A 21,142-nucleotide genomic window follows, 5' to 3' on the forward strand; every position below is an offset into this window, starting at 1 on the left:
ATTTCTCCAAATGAACCAAAAATGTCCTTTATGCTTATTTCTCCAAGTTGGCCCCCAACTTAAGCCCTTGCAGTGTGTCTCTTGGTTATATTCTTCGTGTTCCTTTTAATCTGGCATAGGCCCTTTCATAGGATTCTGACTCGACAAAGAGAACTGGCCAGCTGTCCTGAAGGAAGGCTCACTTCCTGTATTTGCCTGGTTCCCTGTGGTGTCATTTTACTTGCTCCTCAATTCCCCTTACTTCCTGTAAACATCAAACTCAAGATGCCATAGAGGCAAGTTAACCATCTTGGGCTAGAATACTTCATGGGTGATAGCACGTACTTTACATTGCATCACATAGGAATCCACATAATACCTGGTTGACGCACCATCAGTCCAACTGACCACAAAGCAACTAGGGGTTTCAGAGGGAGTACACGTAAGGGGCAAAAGCAGCAACGGAATACGACAACGGAATAAGCATGAATACGACCTGGCTACCTGAAGGAGGTGGGACGGGGAACCGAGCAGCAGCAGGTGGTGGAATGCCAGGGAAATCCAACCGTGCTTCCCACGCTGGCATCGCTCTGATTATGACCAATCCTCTAATCTTATTCTCACAATTAGGGAGGGAGAAAAAAAAAAAAACCCCAAACCAAAAAAGAAGTTGGTAGGTGACTCTGTGAGACTGCTGTTTTATGAAGGGAGCGTTTCCTTTTATAAAATTTAGCTGAGCAGATGCAGTTTGCAGCCCACAGGAGGCCACTATTCCCCTCAGCTGTACAGTTTGGGAAAATACCTACACATCCGGAGAACAGAGAGCTTGGTGTGTGTTGAGTTCGCTCCTGTTCATCAGCAGCCCTTTCCCCGCCTCTGGCCACCAGGGGGACCTGCAACCAAGTATCTGTTCTTTCAGGAGAGCGGGAACGCGTCTGCATAAATCTGGTCCAATCCAGGGCCCCGTAGCAAGGTGCCAAAGCTGGGGGAAGCGCATTTCTGTTCTCTCGCGAGCACGACGCGGTGCCTCCCAGTCCTCCTCCGGCCCTCCCTCTCCGCCCTCCCGGCCCGCGCGCGCTCGGGCCCCTTCCAGTGGCTCGCGGCAGGTGGCGCTGTCTGCGGCGTCGCAGCGGCCCGGGCTGCAGCAGAGACGATCTCCCGGCGGGCTGTGCGGCCCGGCTCTCCGGCGGCAGCTAGTGCCACGTCCCAAGTGCTACGCGGAGGAGCAGAGCGGGCGGTGCGCTGGGGGCGGGAGCAGCGCGGAGCCCGGCTCGGCCACACCGATCGCCCGCCGCCATGGGCTCCTCGCAAAGCGTCGAGATCCCAGGCGGGGGCACCGAAGGCTACCACGTTCTACGGGTAAGGGCTCCGACGGCGGCCGGGGAGCTGCGGGCTGGAGGCGGGACCGGCTGCGGGGAGGCGGAGGCCCCCATGGGCTCCTTCACGGGGCAGCCAGGCCCGATCCCGCGAAGGAGCGGCGGTCGCGGGCGCTGCCTTGGCCGAGGCTGGTTTCGGAGGCCGCTCGCATCCCGCCTCCGCGGAGCGCCCTGGGCACGGGGTCCGCGGCTGTAGGAGGACGGGCTGGAGCTGGAGGCGGCTGCCGGCGACTCGGCCGGGGGGCAGCCCTGGGATGGGGGGACAACCTTGCTCTTTTTCCGCACGGCCTTCTCTCTCCTCCACCCCCCTTCATTTTTAGCTTCCAAAGTTAGGAAGGGCGCGCAGGCAACGTCTCCAAAGTGGTGACTCTGAAGGCAGCCTTTGCGCTTTCCTAGGAGAGGGATCCCGACCCGCAGTCCGGAGGCGGGGCCTGCGGCGGCAGGTGTTAAATCACCTCGGCGCCGGCCGAGTGGCCTGAAAGACCAGCGGGGCAGGAGACGGAAAACGAAATGGCCTAGAAATAGGTTCGACGGACTTAAACAGACTTGATTTTGACCAGACTTTTCCTTTCCCGTACCACTCCTGACCCTCCCAAACCTCCTTCTCAAGATTTCCTGGAGTGGGAACTTCCGTTCTGTTCCGATTGCTGAGGGTGTGGTTTAGAGTAAGGTTTAGATCCACAGTGGTAAAGAGGTAGTGCAGAGGAATTTTTTTTAAAAAATCGGAATATATAAAGGAAAACAACCCTAGCTTAACTTCCAGGACACAGAGAAACATAGTATCTCAAAAGGCGTCTGCTAAGCCCCTACCTATGAGCGGCCTGGGCCTGGGTGGTACAAAGCATGTGGTCTTTTCCTCATGGAACCGGGCGACTTTAGAAGTAGCATTGATGGTTGTTTGCTGTGACACCTGTGTGAGTGTTAACATGAAGAACTGTCAACAGAGTGGCCGCAGCGTGTAGCGCCATTTAGGGATGTAATAGAGTGTCACTCAATATTAGCTCCTCACAGGCAAGAACGTTTTCACTGAAAGTAAGAGAGTGCACTTCCTGGTGCTACCTTCATTTCCTGCCCTGTGTCCCATGTTTTAGGTGAGACAACATTCTTAAATTGCCCAGATGTCTAGGCGATAGGGCTGAGACAGATCATCTTTCTGATCTTCAGGATTATCGTGTCTGTTGCCTTTCCATTACACTAAAAATCCCTCCTCTGCCATACTCTTGGTAGGAAAGGGTGATTTTTTTTTCCCCCGAAAGGAAAAGGGAGCCTGTAAATAAACTGTATTATAATCTTCCCATCCCCTTCTGTTAACCAAACTCCCAAGAGCCAGACTGAGAGAGGAAATGGAATGAGAATTGTCAGTTCCCAAATGTGAGGTGAAAGCTGTGCTTTTCTTTCTATTATCTGGTCTGATTTTGAGTTCTCTACCCTGAGATGTTACCCAGTATTACCAGCTGTTTCTCACAGTGACCGATTGTGGTCATGAATCCTTGGGGATTCGTGATATTTTTATAATACATGCACTCAGGGAAACTCAGTAAAACACATTAGTGTTAATAAGCAAAAAAAAAAAAAAAGTCACGTGTTTGAAAGAAAGCCATACACGTCAAAAGGATTCCAACTTAATGACTACCCTCCGACATAAAATGAGTTTGTATTTTCTTTATGTAAGTGCAGTCAAGTGAAACAGCATTCATACATATTCAGTAGTGCAGATGTGTTATTAATCTATAAATCTGATTTTTAGAAAAACTAGGGACAACCTTAGTTACCAATCTGCATCTGGAGCATTAATGTTGCACATGATGAAATAATTCGTATTTAGTTAGACTTTTGCTAAAGAGAGCTTTAAAACAGTAATGATCTAGTTTAGGAGAATTTTGTGTCTGCGTTCCTAAGACCCTGTGCCCCTGATTCTGTAATTGGTTTTCTTATCTTTGTTTTTAGAGGGAAAAGTGCTGTGTTAAATCTTAACACGTAAAAATGTCTTGCTTTCATTTGTTATTGCCTAAATGGACAGCGATATATTTCATTGGTAGATTACCAAGCTCGTAAACTGGAGTAACTGTGGCAGGAAGATTTTGAATAAAATCACCCATATTCAACAAGTTCTAGAATTATTTAATTAGAAGTTAGTTTTCTTGAATAACCAATTCCCTGGCCAATCTTGCTGTAGTAAAAACTTTATATGATTGACTGGGTTTTGAAATACCAATTATAATAACATTTATATCCACTGCTGTCTTTTGATTTCATGAGTCCCTATAATTCAGATAGATTGAACTTTCCATTTTTTTCATTATTTTTCAATATCCATCTAAAAATCTTCAGGGGACAGCCTTTAAATGGATTCAGAAGCTCTGCTATGAGCAGTGTAGTTCCTTTTTATGTATTCTCTATGTATGAGTGCGTATTTTCAGATTGTGATCATATTGTGTACCCAACTTCTTATCCCCACTCCAGAGTAACCACTGTGGACAGTTTCTTACATAGCCTTTCAGATATATTTTATGCTTATAAAAGTCTCTTTGGCTGTGTGCAGTGGCTCACACCTGTAATCCCCACTTTGGGAGGCCAAGGTGGGCGGATCACCTGAGGTCAGGAGTTCGAGACCAGCCTGACCAACATGGTGAAACCCCGTCTCCATTAAAAATATAAAAAATTAGCCGGGCATGGTGGTGCACACCTGTAATCCCAGCTACTTGGGAGTCTGAGGCAGGAGAATCACTTGAACCTGGGAGGCAGAGGTTGCAGTAAGCTGAGATCGTGCCATTGCACTCCAGCCTAGGCAAAAAGAGTGAGACTTCGTTTCAAAAAAAAAAAAAAAAAAGAGTCTTTTCTTCTCCCACCCTTCTCTCTTTGTTTCTTTTTGTTACTTTGGAATCATAATCCGTGCTGTTGCACACCTCAGTCTTCTCAGTTGATGACCTAGCTTGGCAGTCTTTCTGTGTAGCAAGTGGCCATCTGCTTCATGCTTTCAGTTAGCTCACGGTAGTCTGTTGTACCATAGATTGGTTAAGGAGTACCTCCTGGTGTTGAACATTTGGTTATCTAGTCTTCTGTTATTATAAGTACATATTTACAACCTTAAATCCTACTTTTTGTTTTCCCATAACATACATCCTTTTCCCAGATTACTGTATTGAATTTTAATGGTAGCTGTCTGTATAAATGTTGATCTTTATTTTAGTGAATAACTACATTGTTTTCTGATCGTCAACATGTGTCCATTAGAGAACATTTGGATATGGTAAAAAAGTACAGCAAAGAACCTGAATTACCTGTAATCCCACCATCTAAAGGCAAATACTGTTGAAGTATTTCTCTTAGTCTCCTTTTTTTCCTGGGCCTAACATCGCCCCTTAGCCATGTTTCACAAAGATTTTGAATAATATGACATATTCAAGGACTATATGGCCAAAAGTTATCTTAAAAGGTTAACATTACAACCAAAATATCCAACAGCTGAGAAATTGGTAAACAAATCAGGGCCTAACCACAGACAGAATGCTATACATTCGCTCAAAATTGTGTTTTACACACCCTGTGTATGTGCAGGTACATTTGAGTGCTCAGGAAAATAAAGCTGAAAGGTAATAAACAAGGTTGTCTAAAAAATTATTAGTGGATGGTGACTTTTTTTTTAACTTTAATGTATTTTCTAGGATTTCTGAAGTGATCATTAAATACTTGTATAGTCACCCAACGTGTAGATATGCAAAATTACTTTTAAAAAAGAAGTGGACTCCAAGTGGAGGATTTAAAAATTTGCGTAGAAGTGTTTTTTTAAAAATAGCGTTGCAGATTTCCTTATATAGCGGGTCAGATTTGTGCTCACTGTGAATGGCACTTTCATTTTGGTCCTCCAATCCTAATGTAAGGCAGGAAAAATGCTAGGGCTTCTCAGTGTGTGAAGTTATTGTAAGTTACCCCCTACATGTGAACTGTGTTTAATATCGAATTTTTGCCCACATTTTCCATTAATTATCCAGTGAACCCAACAAGACCATTTTCAAAATTAAATTAAACCAAAATATCCAACAGCTGAGAAATTGTTAAACAAATCAGGGCCTAACCACAGATAGAATGCTATATATTCGCTCAAAATTGTGTTTCAAACACCCTTTGTATGTGCAGGTACATTTGAGTGCTTAGGAAAATAAAGCTGAAAGGTAATAAACAAGGTTGTCTAAAAAATTATTAGTGACATAGTTCACAAAATTAAATTTTTGGAGTGACCTCACAGATGCCTATTATAGGACCTGCTTTTAAATTAAAATATTCATATTCTGTTCCACACTTACAAACTCTGAGATGGGGACTAGCTGAGGGCATACTTTCTGGAGCAAGTATTCACACCAGTGTGGAGACACGGAAAATAGCATTTTCATTCTTTCTCATGCTTTCTTCTGGGAGAGATTTTGAGGTGATGGATATTTTGAAGGAAGGGTCATTGACATGAAGTGTGTCACCAGTGTAATAACAGGTTTTTATCTTCTGAGCTATTTGCTGCAGACTGGGCAGCATTTAGGTGTTCTCAGAGAAGCAAGCAACTGCAAGTGGAATTACTTCTATAGAAAATGCAATGCCTAGACCATATCTACTATCATATGGAACTGCTCTTTTTATGTATTTTTTTCTATTTTGTCAGAGATGAGGTCTCCCAAAGGTACTGCTCTTTTTAAATGGTGCCTAACTAACCTACATGCAATCCTGTTGCGATGGGATTTCAATTTAGTACTTATTTTGAATAAATTAATTTCTGATGTTCAATAGTCATTGTTTTCTTTATTCTTCTAACACTGTCTTTCTCAGACTTTTGAAACTCATGCCCTCTTTTTTTTTTTTTTTTTTTTTTTTATGAGATGGAGTTTCGCTTTTGTTGCCCAGGCTGGAGTACAATGGTGCGTCTTGGCTCACTACAACCTCCCAGGTTCTCTTGCCTCGGCCTCTCAAGTAGCTGGGATTACAGGCACCTGCCATCACGCCTAGCTAATTTTTGTATTTTTAGTAGAGGTGGGGTTTCACCATGTTGGCCAGGCTGTTCTCGAACTCCTGACCTCAAGTGATCCACCAGCCTCCACCTCCAACAAGTGCTGAGATTACAGGTGTGAGCCCACACCCTACCTCATCCCCTAACACAGAAATCTCACTCTGGCTCCCTTCTCACTCATTCTGGAAACAATTGTAAAAAGAAAACAGTAAGGTTATTTGGTATTGTTTTCTATATATAAAGTTATAATTGTGAAACCTGAAGAGTCTGACCCTGCCCCCAGAATTGATCTCTCCTTTTTTTTGTTTGTTTGTTTGTTTGTTTGTGAGACGGAGTCTCGCTCTGTTGCCACGGCTGGGGTGCAGTGGTGCAATCTCGGCACACTGCAACCTCCACCTCCTGAGTCCAAGCAATTCTCCTGCCTCAGCCTCCAGAGTGGCTGGGTTTACAGGTGCCTGCCACCGTGCCCGGCTAATTTTTGTATTTTTTAGTAGAGACGGGCTTTCACCCTATTGGTCAAGCTGGTCTCGAACTGCTGACCTCAGCTGATCCACAGGCCTCCGCCCCCCAAAGTGCTGGAATTACAGGCGTGAGCCACTGTGCCCAGCCCAAAATGGATCTTTTCTAATAAAGGCCCAGAAGTTGTTTAATAAACATTCTTTTAAATTGCTTTCAAATGTTGGAATCAGGATATCTCAGTTTATTAAAGCCATGGAATACAATGTATATAAATCTTGGGATACTTTTAGGAATTATATCATTGAACATAAACTTTTTCTAATATTAATAGGCCTTGAACAAATCAGTAGTGTCATGTTGTTTATATGCACTTTGATTTTTCTTCGAGATGGAGTCTTGCTCTATCACCCAGGCTGGAGTGCAGTGGCGCGATCTCAGCTCACTGCAACCTCCGCCACTCCAGTTCAAGTGATTCTCCTGCCTCAGCCTCCCAAGTAGCTGGGATTACAGGCGCCCACCACCACACCCAACTAATTTTTGTATTTTTAGTAGAGATGGGGTTTAACCCTATTGGCCAGGTTGGTCTAGAACTTCAGACCTCAAGTCATCTGCCCATCTCAGCCTCCCAAAGTGTAGGGATTTCAGGTGGGAGCCACTGCACCCAGCACCCCCAACCCCGTACCTCTTTTTTTTTTTTTGACACGGGGTCTCACTCTAGGCTGGAATGCAGTAGCGCAGTCTCCACTCACTGCAGCCTCCAACTCCCAGGCTCAAGTGATCGTCCCCTATCTCAGCCTCCCCAGTAGCTGGGACTACAGGCACACACCAGCACCCCCAGCGAATTTTTTGTATTTTCGGTAGAGATGGGTTTTTGCCATGTTGCCCAGGCTGCCCTCGAACTCCTGAGTTCAAGCAGTCCACCCACCTCAGCCTCACAAAGTGCTGGGGTTACAGGCGTGAGCCAGTGCGCCCGGCCTGTATACGCTTTCATACTTATGTGATGAGGTGTGTTTTAATGCCTGCACTATCATCCTCAGGATCCTCACTGGGGGAGATCTGCTGTTAGTGGTTAATCATGGTTTCAGTAAGTAGTAGCGTGTACAACACTGATTCTTCTGCCTTCTGGGTCAGATACCAACAGGGCTTTTTAATAATTCCTTTGCAAGTTTTATAAAAATTGAGCTTAGAATAACCATTAACATCAGTGTGTTCATTTTGCTTACTTCAGTATTCTACTGAAAGGATTATATATATTGATTGATTCACTAATAAGATACTAATGTAAACTAGGAAATATAAAGTTCGATAGGTGCTTTGAAACTGCCTTTTTTTTTTTTCTTGAAACAGGGTCTCACTCTGTCGCTGTGGCTGGAGTGCTGTGGTGTGGTCATGGCCCACTGCAGCCTTGAACTCTTGGGCTCAATTAATCCTTTCATCTGAGCCTCCTGAGTAGCTTACAGGCATATGCTGCCATGTCCAGCCAATTTTTAAATTTTTTTGTAGAGAGATCTTTCTATGTTGCCCAGGCTGGTCTTGAACTCCTGAGCCCAAGCGATCCTCTCGTCTTGGCTTCCCAAAGTGTTGGGATTACACTTATGAGCCACCACACCTAGTCCTAAGTAGTTACTTTGAGAGACTGTACATTTCCCTGTTGGCATTGCAAATAAGTTTACTGTAGCATGAAGATAATTATTCTGGGGTTTTGTTCTCTCTCTCTTTTTTTTTTTTTTTTTTTGAGAAGGAGTCTTGCTCTTTCACCCAGGCTGGAGTACAGTGGCGCAATCTCCGCTCACTGCAAGCTCCGCCCCCTGGGGGTTCACGCCATTCTCCTGCCTCAGCCTCCTGCATAGCTGGGACTACAGGCGCCCGCCACCTCGCCCGGCTAATTTTTTGTATTTTTAGTAGAGACGGGGTTTCACCGTGTTAGCCAGGATGGTCTCGATCTCCTGACCTTGTGATCCGCCCGCCTCGGCCTCCCAAAGTGCTGGGATTACAGGCGTGAGCCACCGTGCCCGGCCTGTTCTCTCTCTTTTTTAAGCACCAATGAGAGAAGGCTCAAGCACACTGTCAGAAATAAGGAAGCTTGAGCCAGGCATAATGGTGTGCACTTGTAATCCCAGCTACTCCAATCAGGAGACTGAGGTGAGGTGGGGGCCCAAGAGTTTAAGACCACCCTGGGCAACATAATGAGATCCGGTCTCAATAAAAGCAAAATTGTCACTTGACCAAGGACTTTGAGGCTGCAGCGAGCTATCCTCACGCCACTGCACTCCAGCCTGGGTAACAGCAGCATATCTAAAATTAATTAATTTGTTAATTTTTTTAAAATAATTTTAAGGCTGGGTGCGGTGGCTCACACCTGTAATCCCAGCATTTTGGGAGGCTGAGGCGGATGGATGACTGAGGTCAGGAATTCAAGACCAGTCTGGCCAACATGGTGAAACGCCCTCTCTACTAAAAATACAAAAACTAGACTGGCGTGATGGCGCATGCCTGTAATCCCAGCTACTCAGGAGGCTGAGGCAGGAGAATCGCTTGAACCCTGGGGGTGGAGGTTGCAGTGAGCCGAGATGGTGCCACTGTACTCCAGCCTGGGCAACAGAGTGAGACTCCATCCCCAAAAAAAAATTTTTTTTAGAGACCTGGTTTTGCTCTGTTGCCCAGGCTGGAGTGCAGTGTCGCAGTCCCAGCTCACCGCAGCCTCGACTTCATGGGCTCCAGCAATTCTCCCTCCCTAGCCTTCCAAGTATTTGGGACTACAGGTGCGTACCACCACAGCTGGCTGATTTTTTGAAGGGACAAGGTCTCGCCACATTGCCCAGGCTGGTCTCAAACTCCTGGGCTCAAGTGATCCTCCTGCTTTAGCCTCCCAAAGTGCTGGGACTGTAGCTGTGAGCCACATCCCTGCCCTAATTAATTAATTAAAAGTAAAATCCAGGCTTTGTGGCATGTGCCTGTAGTCCCAGCTACTCAGGAGGCTGAGGTGGGAGGATTGCTTGAGCCCAGGAGTTCAAGAGTAGCCTTGGCAAAATATTGAGAGCTTGAGAAAGAAAAAGAAAGAGAGAGGGAAGGAGGGAAGGAAGGCAGGGAGGGAGGGAAACAAAGGAGGAAGCACCTGATATACAGTGACTGTCACTTGTAATCCTAACACTTTGGGAGGCCGAGGCAGAGTATTACTTGAAGCCAGGAGTTTGAGACCAGCCTAGACAGTAAAGTGAGACCCTGTCTCTAAAAAAAAAAATAAAGACAGAAGGAAAGAATCTTGTTATCTTTGTGGACATGAGTACATTGAGAAACTATCATAGTCAACCACCAGAGTCCACCTTTGGGAACTGGATTCTAGTGCCAGCTCTATCACTTCATTCTATTTCCTTGAGCAACCCTTTGAACTGCTTTGAAAAGCTTCAGTCTTTGTATCTGAAAAGTGCGGATAATAGCAGAGCCACTTCCACCTTTTCCACTAAAAAACACATTAGATACTGTGTATGAAAATAATGAAAACAATTGAGCATTGTTAAATCTCTTTCTTAAAACAACACTATCTACCTCCTTGATTATCCTGTGGATTAAATGAGATATTCCATGTAAAGCACTTAACTTAGAATGTGGAATATAATAAGGATTCAAATGTTAGCTGATGCCTTTATTACTAGCATTTGCATTATTGTGCAGAACCAGTATGGTGGCAATACTAGCTAAAATATACTACTGTAGTTGTAAACATTTTTAGTATTTTTATTTGATTAAGCAACAGTGAATTTTTGTCTGTGCACCTAACCTGTACTTTACTGCTGTTCAAAACGTAATTTTGAGGTCAGATCTGACCCATTAATTTTAGTCATCTAGGCACACACATAAATGGTGCCTGTTAATTTCCTCCAATCCTCATTTTTAAGGAAATTGGTTTTTAATTTTAAACGGGGAGTGCCAGTATCCTTTTCATTGCGTTGCTACAGTGTTGCCACACACATTAATTAAAATGGCTGAAAGAGTCTGTGTAATTAAAATGATCATGCCGCCTTTGATTTTCTTCCTAGTAGAATCTATAGATAGCTTAGCAACAGTTTGCCTTATTTCATGGTGGGTCATTCAGGCTTATAGATTACATAGTTAGCCTCCTCATTTTTGCAGCTAAAGAAAAGAAGCACAGCCTGTAATCCCAGCACTTTGGGAGGCCGAGGCGGTGATCACCTGAGGTCAGGAGTTTGAGACCAGCCTGGCCAACATGATGAAACCTTGTCTCCGCCAAAAAATACAAAAACTTAGCCAGGCATGGTGGTGGGCGCCTGTAATCCCAGCTACTTGGGAGACTGAGGCAGGAGAATTACTTAAACCCAGGAGGTGGAGGTTGTTGTGAGCTGAGATTGCATCACTGTACTCCAACCTGGGAACAAGAGGGAAACTCCATCTCAAAAAAAAGAAGAAGCACAGAGAAGTTAATCTGATTTGCCCAAGGTCACAGAGCAAGTTTTCTTTCCCTAAGAAACAAATCCCTAAGTTATTTGAATAATATAAAATGCATTAAGAAGTTGTCAGAGTTTTTGCCTCTTTTAGAGCAAACTTCAATTTCTTCCAATGTTGTTTTTCTAATGTACAGATCTTTTCTGTAAAACTATTATGCAATAATGGGTTTTTATTTCCTTTTAGTTGCCATTACAATTTTATTTTAAATTGCTTGAATGTTAAAAATTATGTCAGGGTTAGTGTCAGGAGAACATGCACTTTACTTTGAGAAGAACATGTGAAGACAATGTTTTATTTAGCAGGTGAGGCTTGAACTCTTCTAGTCTACTGCAAAATTATTTACCACACATTTGTGTCAAGACCCCCAAATAAGGAAACTTACCCATTTGCAGACATAGAATATAGTAGTCTCTCCTTATCCACAGTTTGACTTTCTGTGGCTTCAGTTACCTTTGGTCAACTGAGGTCCAAAAATATCAGATGGAAAATTCCAGAAATTAACAGTTCATAAGTGGCAGATTGTTCTGTTTTATATTATTAGTTATTGTTGTTAATCTCTTACTGTGCCTAGCATATAAATTAAACTTTATCATAAGGATTTGCATATGGGAAAAAATATAGTACAGTATATGTAGGGTTTGGTACTCTGCAGTTTCAAGCATCCATGGGGGTTCTTGGAACATATCCCCTGCAGATAACGGGGACTACTATAGCTCCCTCACCCTTCCTCATTAAAAAAATGCCTATTATAACCACGGAGGATTTAGGATTTCTTTTTATTATATCACATTCCCAGATCTTTTCCCATCATTTTGATCACCTACGCACACATATACTGCATGAGGATTTATGTTTATAGTTGAGGTGGGTCATCATTTAGGTATTGCTTGGATTGAATTTATTTTCTAGTCTTGTTTAACATCTCCACTGTTTTTAAAAGCAGTACAAGAGGGAGAGTGTTAGAAGAGATGAAAGTGTAGATAGTCATTCAATGGGGCTTTTCTACATTTTATGTGTGGAAAAGGAATATATAGTGTAGTAATAAAAAGGAGACAGTTATACATTCTAGTAAGCCAATTTTATGGTAAAATTTTCATTGTTAGAAAACTTAAGGAAGATAATTTACATATCAGCCAGAAACATGGATAAGTGTGTCTTTGTATATCACCTAGTGCAATATGTAGTCTGGTGATATCCTGTGCTGCAAGTTGCCTTGTGGTTTCCTCTCTTTGTTACTTTAAGGTAGAAGGTCTGTATACCTCAGCTGAAAGTATGTAAGTCAATAGACCAATGCAGTTGGGAGAATGCCCCCTGACACCCAGCTCCACCCAAACACTTCTTCCCTCTTACTCTGCCATTCTTCTCTCCCCCAAGTGAAGAATTAAAGAGAGAAAGAGGTAATGTGAAATGACCCAAACCTAGCATAAGTAGTAGTAGTTGAACATTCTTAATCCTGGAAGAAGAGATGAATGCTTCACTGGAAAGCAGTAGTTAGGTCTATGTGTTAAAAGAAAAGAAAAGTTTAGGCTAAAGCTGGTAAAACTTTTAATGATCCGGGATCAGAAGTGGAGGGAAAAGTCAAGATGTGAATGGCTTTTTTTTTTTTTTTTTTTATACCAGGAACTTGATGGAACAAAAGTGTTAACGGTATCTTGTAGGACAGCTTTTCCTAACTTTATTTTTATTGTAGCTCAAACCAAAAAATGTATTTTCCTTTGCAACCAGTACATACTACATTTCATGAAGAATATAGGCCTTTATTATATCATGCATTTTTGACAGATTTTCTATTGTGATATTGTGTTTTGATACTTGTCTTTTGTGACACACTAAATTGATTTCAGAACCTACTGAAATCATCCACTGTAGTTGAATGACACCACTTTAGGGATTATTGCTATAAAGTTGGTGATTAAAAAATCCAGCTTCTAATCATTGATGCAAATTTCTTTTTATGTAATAGAGATGCCCCTTTACTGTGCAGTTTCATCATAAGCTTCTCGTTTTTGCTTGTTGAGGGGTAAAAACTGTCTAGCAAATATCATCTTGTTTATTGCAGCCATTTTTTCTAGAGTGTTAGGAGAGAAGCATTTCTTTCACGCTGCTGTAGTTTTTATTTTGTAAGCTAACCTCAGACGTATAGTTTGAACCTTACAACTGCCAGTTAGTGTGTTCGTAATTTCTTCTACCTGTCCATGTTTTGGTAATATATCTTTTTATAATTATTATTTTGTAAGCGTAATTGCTCTTTAGTATTTTCAGCTGCTTTATTACGTTTCTTAATTGTCAAAGTAAATCGTGTGGCCCTAAGAAGAATTGGAAAAAAAGGCATTTGGAAAAAGTGTAACCTCAATATACTTGTTTTGATACAGGGCGCATCTTTTAAGGCTTTACATTAAAAGAGTGCACACAAGTGTATAGCTTGGTGAATTTTCACAAGCAACACACTTAATGTAACCAGCCTCTTATCCCTTTCCAGTGACATCCTGCACAACCCCCACCTCCGCAGGATGAATATCCTGATTTCTAACAGCATAGATTAGTTTGGCCTGTTCTTGTACTTTGTATAAGGGGAACCATGTGCTAGGTACTCTTTTGTATCTGGCTTCTTTTGCTCAGATATTGCTTGTGAGATTTATTCATGTCTATTATTGTAGACCTTTCATGTCATTAATGTATTTGGTGCCATTGAGAGAATATGCCAATATTTATTAACCTGTTGATGGGGATTTTTGTAGTTTTCAGTTTGGGGCTTTTATAAATAGTGCTACTATGAACATTATAGTGTATTTCTTTTAGAGAACATGTGTATACCCATTTCTGTTGGGTATATACCTAAGGTGGGAATATACGGTCAAAAGGTGTGCATATTTTCAATATTAATAGATATTGCCAAGTCATTTACTAGTTTGCATTCTAACCAGCAGTAATTGAGGTTTCTAAATGTCCTACGTCCCTCCTAACACTTAATATTTTTCGTCTTTTTAATTTTGTTCATTCTGATAGATGTGTAGTAGTGTTGCATTGTGGTTTTAATTTGCATTTCCTTGATGACCATTGAAGTTGAGCACATTTTCATATTTACTGATCACTTCAGTATCCTGTTTTGTTTAGTGTCTGCTAAAATCTTTTCTCCATTTTTCTGTTGGGTTGTCTTTTTTTCTGTTTTAAGCAACTTTATTGTGATAAAAGTTACATACCAGAAAGTTCAGACTTCTAAAGTATACAGTTTCGTGGGTTTTTAGTATATTCATGGAGTTCTGCAACCATCACCACTGCCTAATTCCAGAATCTGTTTATTACTCCAGAAAGAAACTCATATGTATTAGTAGCCATTCCCCCATTCTTCCACCCACAACCCCTCATAACAACTAATCTGCTCTCTGTCTCTATGGATTTGTCTATTGTGGACATTTCATATTAATTGAATCAAACAATATGTGGTCTTCTGTGACTAGCTTCTTTCACTTAGCATAATGTTTTCAAGATTTATCCATGTCATAGCATGCATTGGTACTTCATCCTTTCTTATGGGTATACCACATTTTGTTTATCCATTTATCAGTTGGGGGACATTTGGGCTGTTTCTACGTTAAGGATATTATGAATAATGCTGCTATGAAATTTGTGTACAGGTTTTTGCATGGAGATATATTTTCATTTTCCTTGGTTGTTTGTATACCTGGAGTGGAATTGCTGGATCATGTGATAACTTTGTGTGTAACATTTTGAGGATCTGCCAAAACTGTTTTCCACAGCGGCTACACCATTTTACATTCCCACCAGCAAATGTATGAGTGTTCCATTTTCTCCACATCCTTGCCAATGCTTGTTACTCTCTTTTTAATTATGGTCATTCCAGTGGACAAGAAATAGTATCTTGTGGTTTTATTGTCTGTCTTTCTTAATGCTTTACAGTATGTCAAGATTTGTTCTGGATACAGATCCTTTGTTGGATATGTATTATATCTTTTTACTTTCTTAATTATACCTTTTGATGAGCAGAAGTTCTTAGTGTAGTTCACTTTATCAATTTATTTTAGTTTATGGTTAGTGCATTTTGTGTCCAGTTTATTAGGAAGCCTTTGCAAACTTGACGGTCTCAAAGGTATTCTCTTATGTTTTTCTCTACAGCATTTATTGTTTTACCCTTGACCTTTAGATCTACCATCCATCTGAAATTGATTTGTAGGAGGCAACATTTGAAAAAATGGTTTGTCTCTCTTTCCTGCTAACACTTTATAAGTCTTATTTTTTCTTTTTAAGAGTAAAAGGTATTTAATATGGTTGCAAAAATAATGTTGTGTCCAGGAATTGGTTAGCTATAAAGATTTACCCTCAGATGGTGATTGCAGAATTAGGAGGATGAGCTTAAGATTTCTTGGCCTTCTATCATAGGCTTGAGACTTAGCTAGGCATTTCATAAACTTAACTCATCGAATCTTTACAACATTCCTGTGAAGAAGATGGTGTTATCCCTTACTTGCAAATGAGAAAATTGAGGCCCAGAGTGGTAAATAAACTTTACCAAGCTCACACAGCTAATAAGTGGACAAAATCATGGCTTAAAACCAACTCAGTCTGGCTCTAAAAGTCTATTATTTTTTCACTGTGTATAATCTTTTAAAATCTCATTTATTTATTTGTGAGATGGAGTCTTGCTCTGTCGCCCAGGCTGAAGTGCAAGTGGCGTGATCATGACTCACTGTAGTCTCGACCTCCTGGGCTCAAGCAATCCTCCCGCCTTAGCTTCCTGAGTTGCTGAGACTACAGGCACGTGCCACTACGCCTGGCTAATTTTTAAAAAAAATTTTGTAGAGATAGAGTCTCACTTTGTTGCCCAAGCTGGTCTTGAACTCCTAGCCTCAGGAGATCCTCTCACCTCTGCCTCCCAAAGTGCTGGGATAACAAGTGTGAGCCACCGTGCCTGGCCTTAATTATTAAATTTACAGATTTAACCTGTTCATTGTAAATTGCTTTGATATTTGGCCCAGTAATAAATGTTAAATGGTCTGTGGAGCCAAGTATATATAGACTTTTAGTTAAGATGACTTGAAGAAAGCAGAAGATAAATTAATAATCAGGAGATCTCATAGGGGATAAAAAGTATTGAAGTGGTAATCTGATGCTTGAGAGATTACGTGCCAGGAGATTCTTGTCAGTGGATAACATTGCAAGAGAAACTTACCTGTGTCAATGTTTGGTTTGCTATGTTGTGGATCATATTTTCCATGCTACAAAATATAGGAAATTTCCTTTAGGTATGTGAGAGTCAAAGAGAATTTTTCTAGGGCACTCTCTGCTGACTTCCTAGCAGTAATTAAGATACCTACCTACGTAATTGTGCAGATACTGATGATGTACATAAATTTAGGAAAGAAGTTAATTTCAAGGGCCATTAGAAACAGAGAGGAAATCGATGTTAGTAACAAATGAAATAGAAAAATAGAGCTAGGGAAAGGATCAAGTTTATTTTAGAACTCAAATTTAGCTATTGAATCATCTTTGAATTATAGGAAAAATACTTCTGATATTGGAAAATTTCCATTTCAGACAAATAGTTTAAACTTTATACTCTAAAGTTTACAGTTTAAACTTTATACTCTGAAGTTTATACTTTAAACTTTATACTCTGAAGTTTATACTTTAAACTTTATAAGGGTGGCCTAGTAAGAATCAGTATGCAGGATCAGCTTTCTAAATGAGTGATTACGTTATAAAAGTGCTGTGTTTAGCCCTTTTTAACTAAAAGGTAAACTTCTGGCAGTCTCAGTGGCAAAGTCTGAAATTGATCAGTGACCTAGTTTGAGTTCTAGATAAAATGCTATTAATAGTTTTTTAGAAACATTCAGATTCAGAGAATTAGATGATTAGATGTGGGCTTTATTAGATGAGAAACTCCACTCTGAGGAGGCACCTAAGGATCTGTGCTGGTCATCCCCTTTCATACCTGAGGCCTTTCACATCTAATTGATAACCAGCTAATAGGCATTTCACATCTAGTTGATCTGACTTTGTCCCAAATAGCTGTGACTTGACCTCACTTTTCTTGTGACTCCAGGCAGCCACTACTTTACCTTTCAGAGTTGCCATTTGAGAAGAAATGCTATTTTGAGTCCTAGACATTTTATTGGGTAACATATAGAATATGAAATAACCCCCATAGAAAACTGAGTATACAGAAACTAAAAGCTGGGTATGGTGACATGCCACTGTAATCCTAGTGCTTTGGGAGGCTGAGATGGGAGGATCACTTGAGACTAGGAGTTCGAGACCTGCATTGGCAACATAGCAAGACCCCCATCTCTACAAAAAATTAAAAAATTAGCTGAGCATGGTGGTGTACTAGAAAAAATTTAAAAATTAGCTGTGCATGGTGGTGCACTAGAAAAAATTTAAAAATTAGCTGGGCATGGTGGTGCACTAGAAAAAATTTAAAAATTAGCTGGGCATGGTGGTGCACACATGTAGTCCCAGCTACTTGGGAAGCCAGGAGTAAGCTATGAATGCACCCCACTACACTACAGCCTGAGTGACAGAGTGGGACCTTGTCTCAAAAAAAAAAAAAAAAAAAGAAGAAGAAGAAACTGAACACCTTTAATAGATCCCTTTGATATTTAACTTATTTAATTTACAAAATGATTTGGTCCCAAATTTGCAGGAAAACATAAAAACATGATCAAACAGTTTTAGGGAGTTAGACATTGAACTGTCTATATAGGGCAACTATTCTTTACTGTAACAAAAGAAGAATATCAAGTTTTACTTCTTCTGAGACAATACTATAATTTGGCTTAAATAAAAGGTAACATTAAGAGGTAATGAACAATTCTGATTGCCACTGGTATTAGAGGGATGTATTTTAGGAACAATCTGGGTTCCATTTTGAAAGTATTAAAATGACTTGTTACTGTATAAATAGCTGTAGTTTTGTGTATGGTTGAACGTGTATCTGTCACTTGCTGTTGTTATTTGCAAAACTGACTGTAGAACTATTTGGACTATTATAGAAAATCAACCTATAAATATCAGTGCTAACTTTTGTTCTTGTGGAATAGGTTTTTTTTGTTTTGTTTTATTTTGAGACAGGGTCTCGCCTTGTCGCCTATGCCAGAGGGCAGTGGTGCGACCTGGACTCATTGCAGCCTCAACTTCCTGGGTGCAAGTGATCATCCCAGCTCAGCCTTCCAAGTAGCTGGGACTACAGAAGCATACCCCCATACCCAGCTAATTTTTTGTAGGAACAGGGGTCTCCCTATATTGCCCAAGCTGGTCTCAAACTCCTGGACTCCAGTCTTCCTGCCTTGGCCTGCCAAAGTGCTGGGATTACAGGCATGAGCCACTGCGCCTGGCCATGGAATAGTTTTGACAGCACTTAATAATATCAAGCAGAATAAAAATTCCTTAGACAGGAAAATATTTTGGAAAAAAAATAGAGTGGATTATATTTGTTTTTTGCTTTTTTGTCATATTTCTGTTACTAGCTACTAACATTTTACTACTGTGAATTTTGAAAATTTGACCGTCCATTATCAAATATGGGATGATAAACATTTGAGTTGTTGAGAAGCTAAGTAATCTTTTTTATTCTATGAACCTATGAATTATATTAAAAGTAATCTCACTCTTTCATTTAAAGGCCAATAAATGTAGCTCTACCCCTTGTTTCCAGCCTTCTGTTGGACTAATAGTTTCAAGATGGACTTTTGGCTGGATGCAGTGGCTCACACCTGTAATCCCAACACATTGGGAGGCCGAGGCGGGCAGATCACTGGAGGCCAGGAGTTTGAGACCAGCCTGGCCAACATGGTGAAACCGTGCCTCTACAAAAAAAAAAAAAAAAAAAAAAAATTAGGCGGTATGGTAGTGGTGCACACCTGTAATCCCAGCTACTTGGGAGGCTGAGGCACAAGAATCACTTGAACTTGGGAGGTGGAGGTTGCAGTAAGCCAAGATTGTGTCACTGCACTCCAGCCTAGGCAACAGAGCAAGACTCTTGTCTCAAAAAATAAAAATAAAAAAAATGGATTTTTGAGTTTCACTTCCACCATTAGGCAGCTATGGGATCATAAGCAAGACACTGTATTTTTTTTAACCTATCGAATGAAAGAATTGCACAAAATCCATGGTTTTTAAACCTTCTTGGAGTTATGGAGAAACCCTTTGAGAATCTGATGAAAGCCACCAATATTTACACCCTGAAAACTGCTTATTCATATAAAAGATTGTGTGTAATTTCAGGAGCTGTAGTATTCTCTGAAGCCATCCACAGACCTCAATTTAAGATCCCTGGATTAGAGGATTTCTGGGTTAATCCTAGTTTCCAAAGTCTGTAATTCTCTATTTCTGTCCACACTACTCTGTCGTCTGGCTACACATGCTATGATCCTCATTCTTCAGACTCCTGCTTCGGGTGTTTACTCATACAGTTTTGTCTATTTTCAGATGTCCTTCTTACCCCCTTGACCGTCTTTACCTTTGAATGTTCTACCCTCTTTTTAAACCACAATTCCTTATCACTTTTTATGTCTGAAGCTTCTTCAGTCAGAATTAATCTTTCCCTTAGAACCTTATACCAAATAGCCTTTAGCCTGTTTGGTCTTACATTATAGTGATTAGAGGGCTGTGTATCCATTGCCCCTTCCTCTTCTCACCTATTCCTCAACAGATTATAAATGTCTTGACATAGGTGACTATGTGCCTGTATTCGCTTTGTAACTGAGTGGTGCCTTGCTAGTAGTAGTCAAGGAATAATTGCTTGAATTTGTCACTTAATTGTAGTGACTAACTGTCTGCTGTGTCCCCTGCTAATTGCTGAGAGGATTAGCCCCTTTCTCCCAAAAAAGGAGAAAGTGGTACGGAAATAGAACCACAGAGGGAAAACTTCATATAGAAGATGAACTAGGCCCAGTGCAGTGGCTCATACCTGTAATCCCAGCACTTTGGGAGGTTGAGGCGGGTGGATCCCTTGAGCCCAGGAGTTCAAGACCAGCCTGGGCAATAAGGCGAAACCCTGTCTCTGCAAAAAATACAAAAATTAGTCGGACATGGTGGTGCGCACCTATAGTCCTCCCAGGTACTCGGGAGGCTGAGGCACAAGAATTGCTTGAATCAGGGAGGCAGAGGTTGCAGTGAACTGAGATTGTGCCACTGCATTCCAGCCTGGACAACAGAGGTGGAGTCTGTCTCAAAGAAATAAAATAAAAATATAAATAGAAGATTAACTTAAAGAATGGGTAGAGTTTAGGGAGCTGGACGGGCATTATCTGGGAGAGATGAAGAGAAATGAGAGAACTAGTGTGTACTGTATTTCATTATCAATGAAATTGGTCTGTTTTTACTGAAAAGAGAGATTCGGCTTACAATTTTCACCTAAGCTTTACATTTTTTATTTTTGTCGTTTTTGTTTCCACAGGTACAAGAAAATTCCCCAGGACACAGAGCTGGTTTGGAGCCTTTCTTTGATTTTATTGTTTCTATTAATGGTTCAAGATTAGTAAGTTCAACTTTTTGTAATTTTTGTCTATAGTATTTGTAATCTCTCAAAAATGGAATTTTTCAGATGACCTGAGATGGGTATTTATTAGTTACAATCGTTATGTGTAGTATGCCAATTTATAGAAATAATCATGTATTAATAAACATTGAAATATCTAGAATATTATACCTTATGCTCCACTGATTATCTTAGGGAAGTCTCCAGAATCAGTGGAGTCTTTTATATGTTAAATATTTAATTTTTATAAGTAGAAAGAAATAATTAAGATGTAAAAGATTGCTTTTTAAAGATGTCAGACTTCTGTTGGTTGTTGACAAATGGATTAGTAGAAAGATTCATTCTCTCATCTCATTCTCTCAAACTTGTCAGTTT

General features: G+C 40.9%; 1 protein-coding gene across 2 annotated transcripts in view; it reads left to right on the top strand.

Annotated features, from left to right (window-relative positions):
* The first annotated feature begins 951 nt into the window (after positions 1-951).
* Positions 952-21,142, top strand: part of GORASP2 (golgi reassembly stacking protein 2) — a 40,184-nt gene continuing 19,993 nt past the window's right edge. The window contains exons 1-2 of one of the 2 annotated variants that reach the window (XM_055289711.2): positions 952-1,338; positions 20,687-20,767. In XM_055289711.2, the coding sequence (XP_055145686.1) occupies positions 1,276-1,338; positions 20,687-20,767 (144 nt within the window). In that variant the 5' untranslated portion in view covers positions 952-1,275. Of the gene's footprint in view, positions 1,339-8,932; positions 8,950-20,686; positions 20,768-21,142 lie in introns of those variants that run through there. The other variant, XM_063644715.1, reaches the window with a different exon arrangement.

This window comes from Symphalangus syndactylus, chromosome 8, assembly GCF_028878055.3.
Source record: "Symphalangus syndactylus isolate Jambi chromosome 8, NHGRI_mSymSyn1-v2.1_pri, whole genome shotgun sequence".
In the NCBI taxonomy this organism is placed as follows: domain Eukaryota; kingdom Metazoa; phylum Chordata; class Mammalia; order Primates; family Hylobatidae; genus Symphalangus; species Symphalangus syndactylus.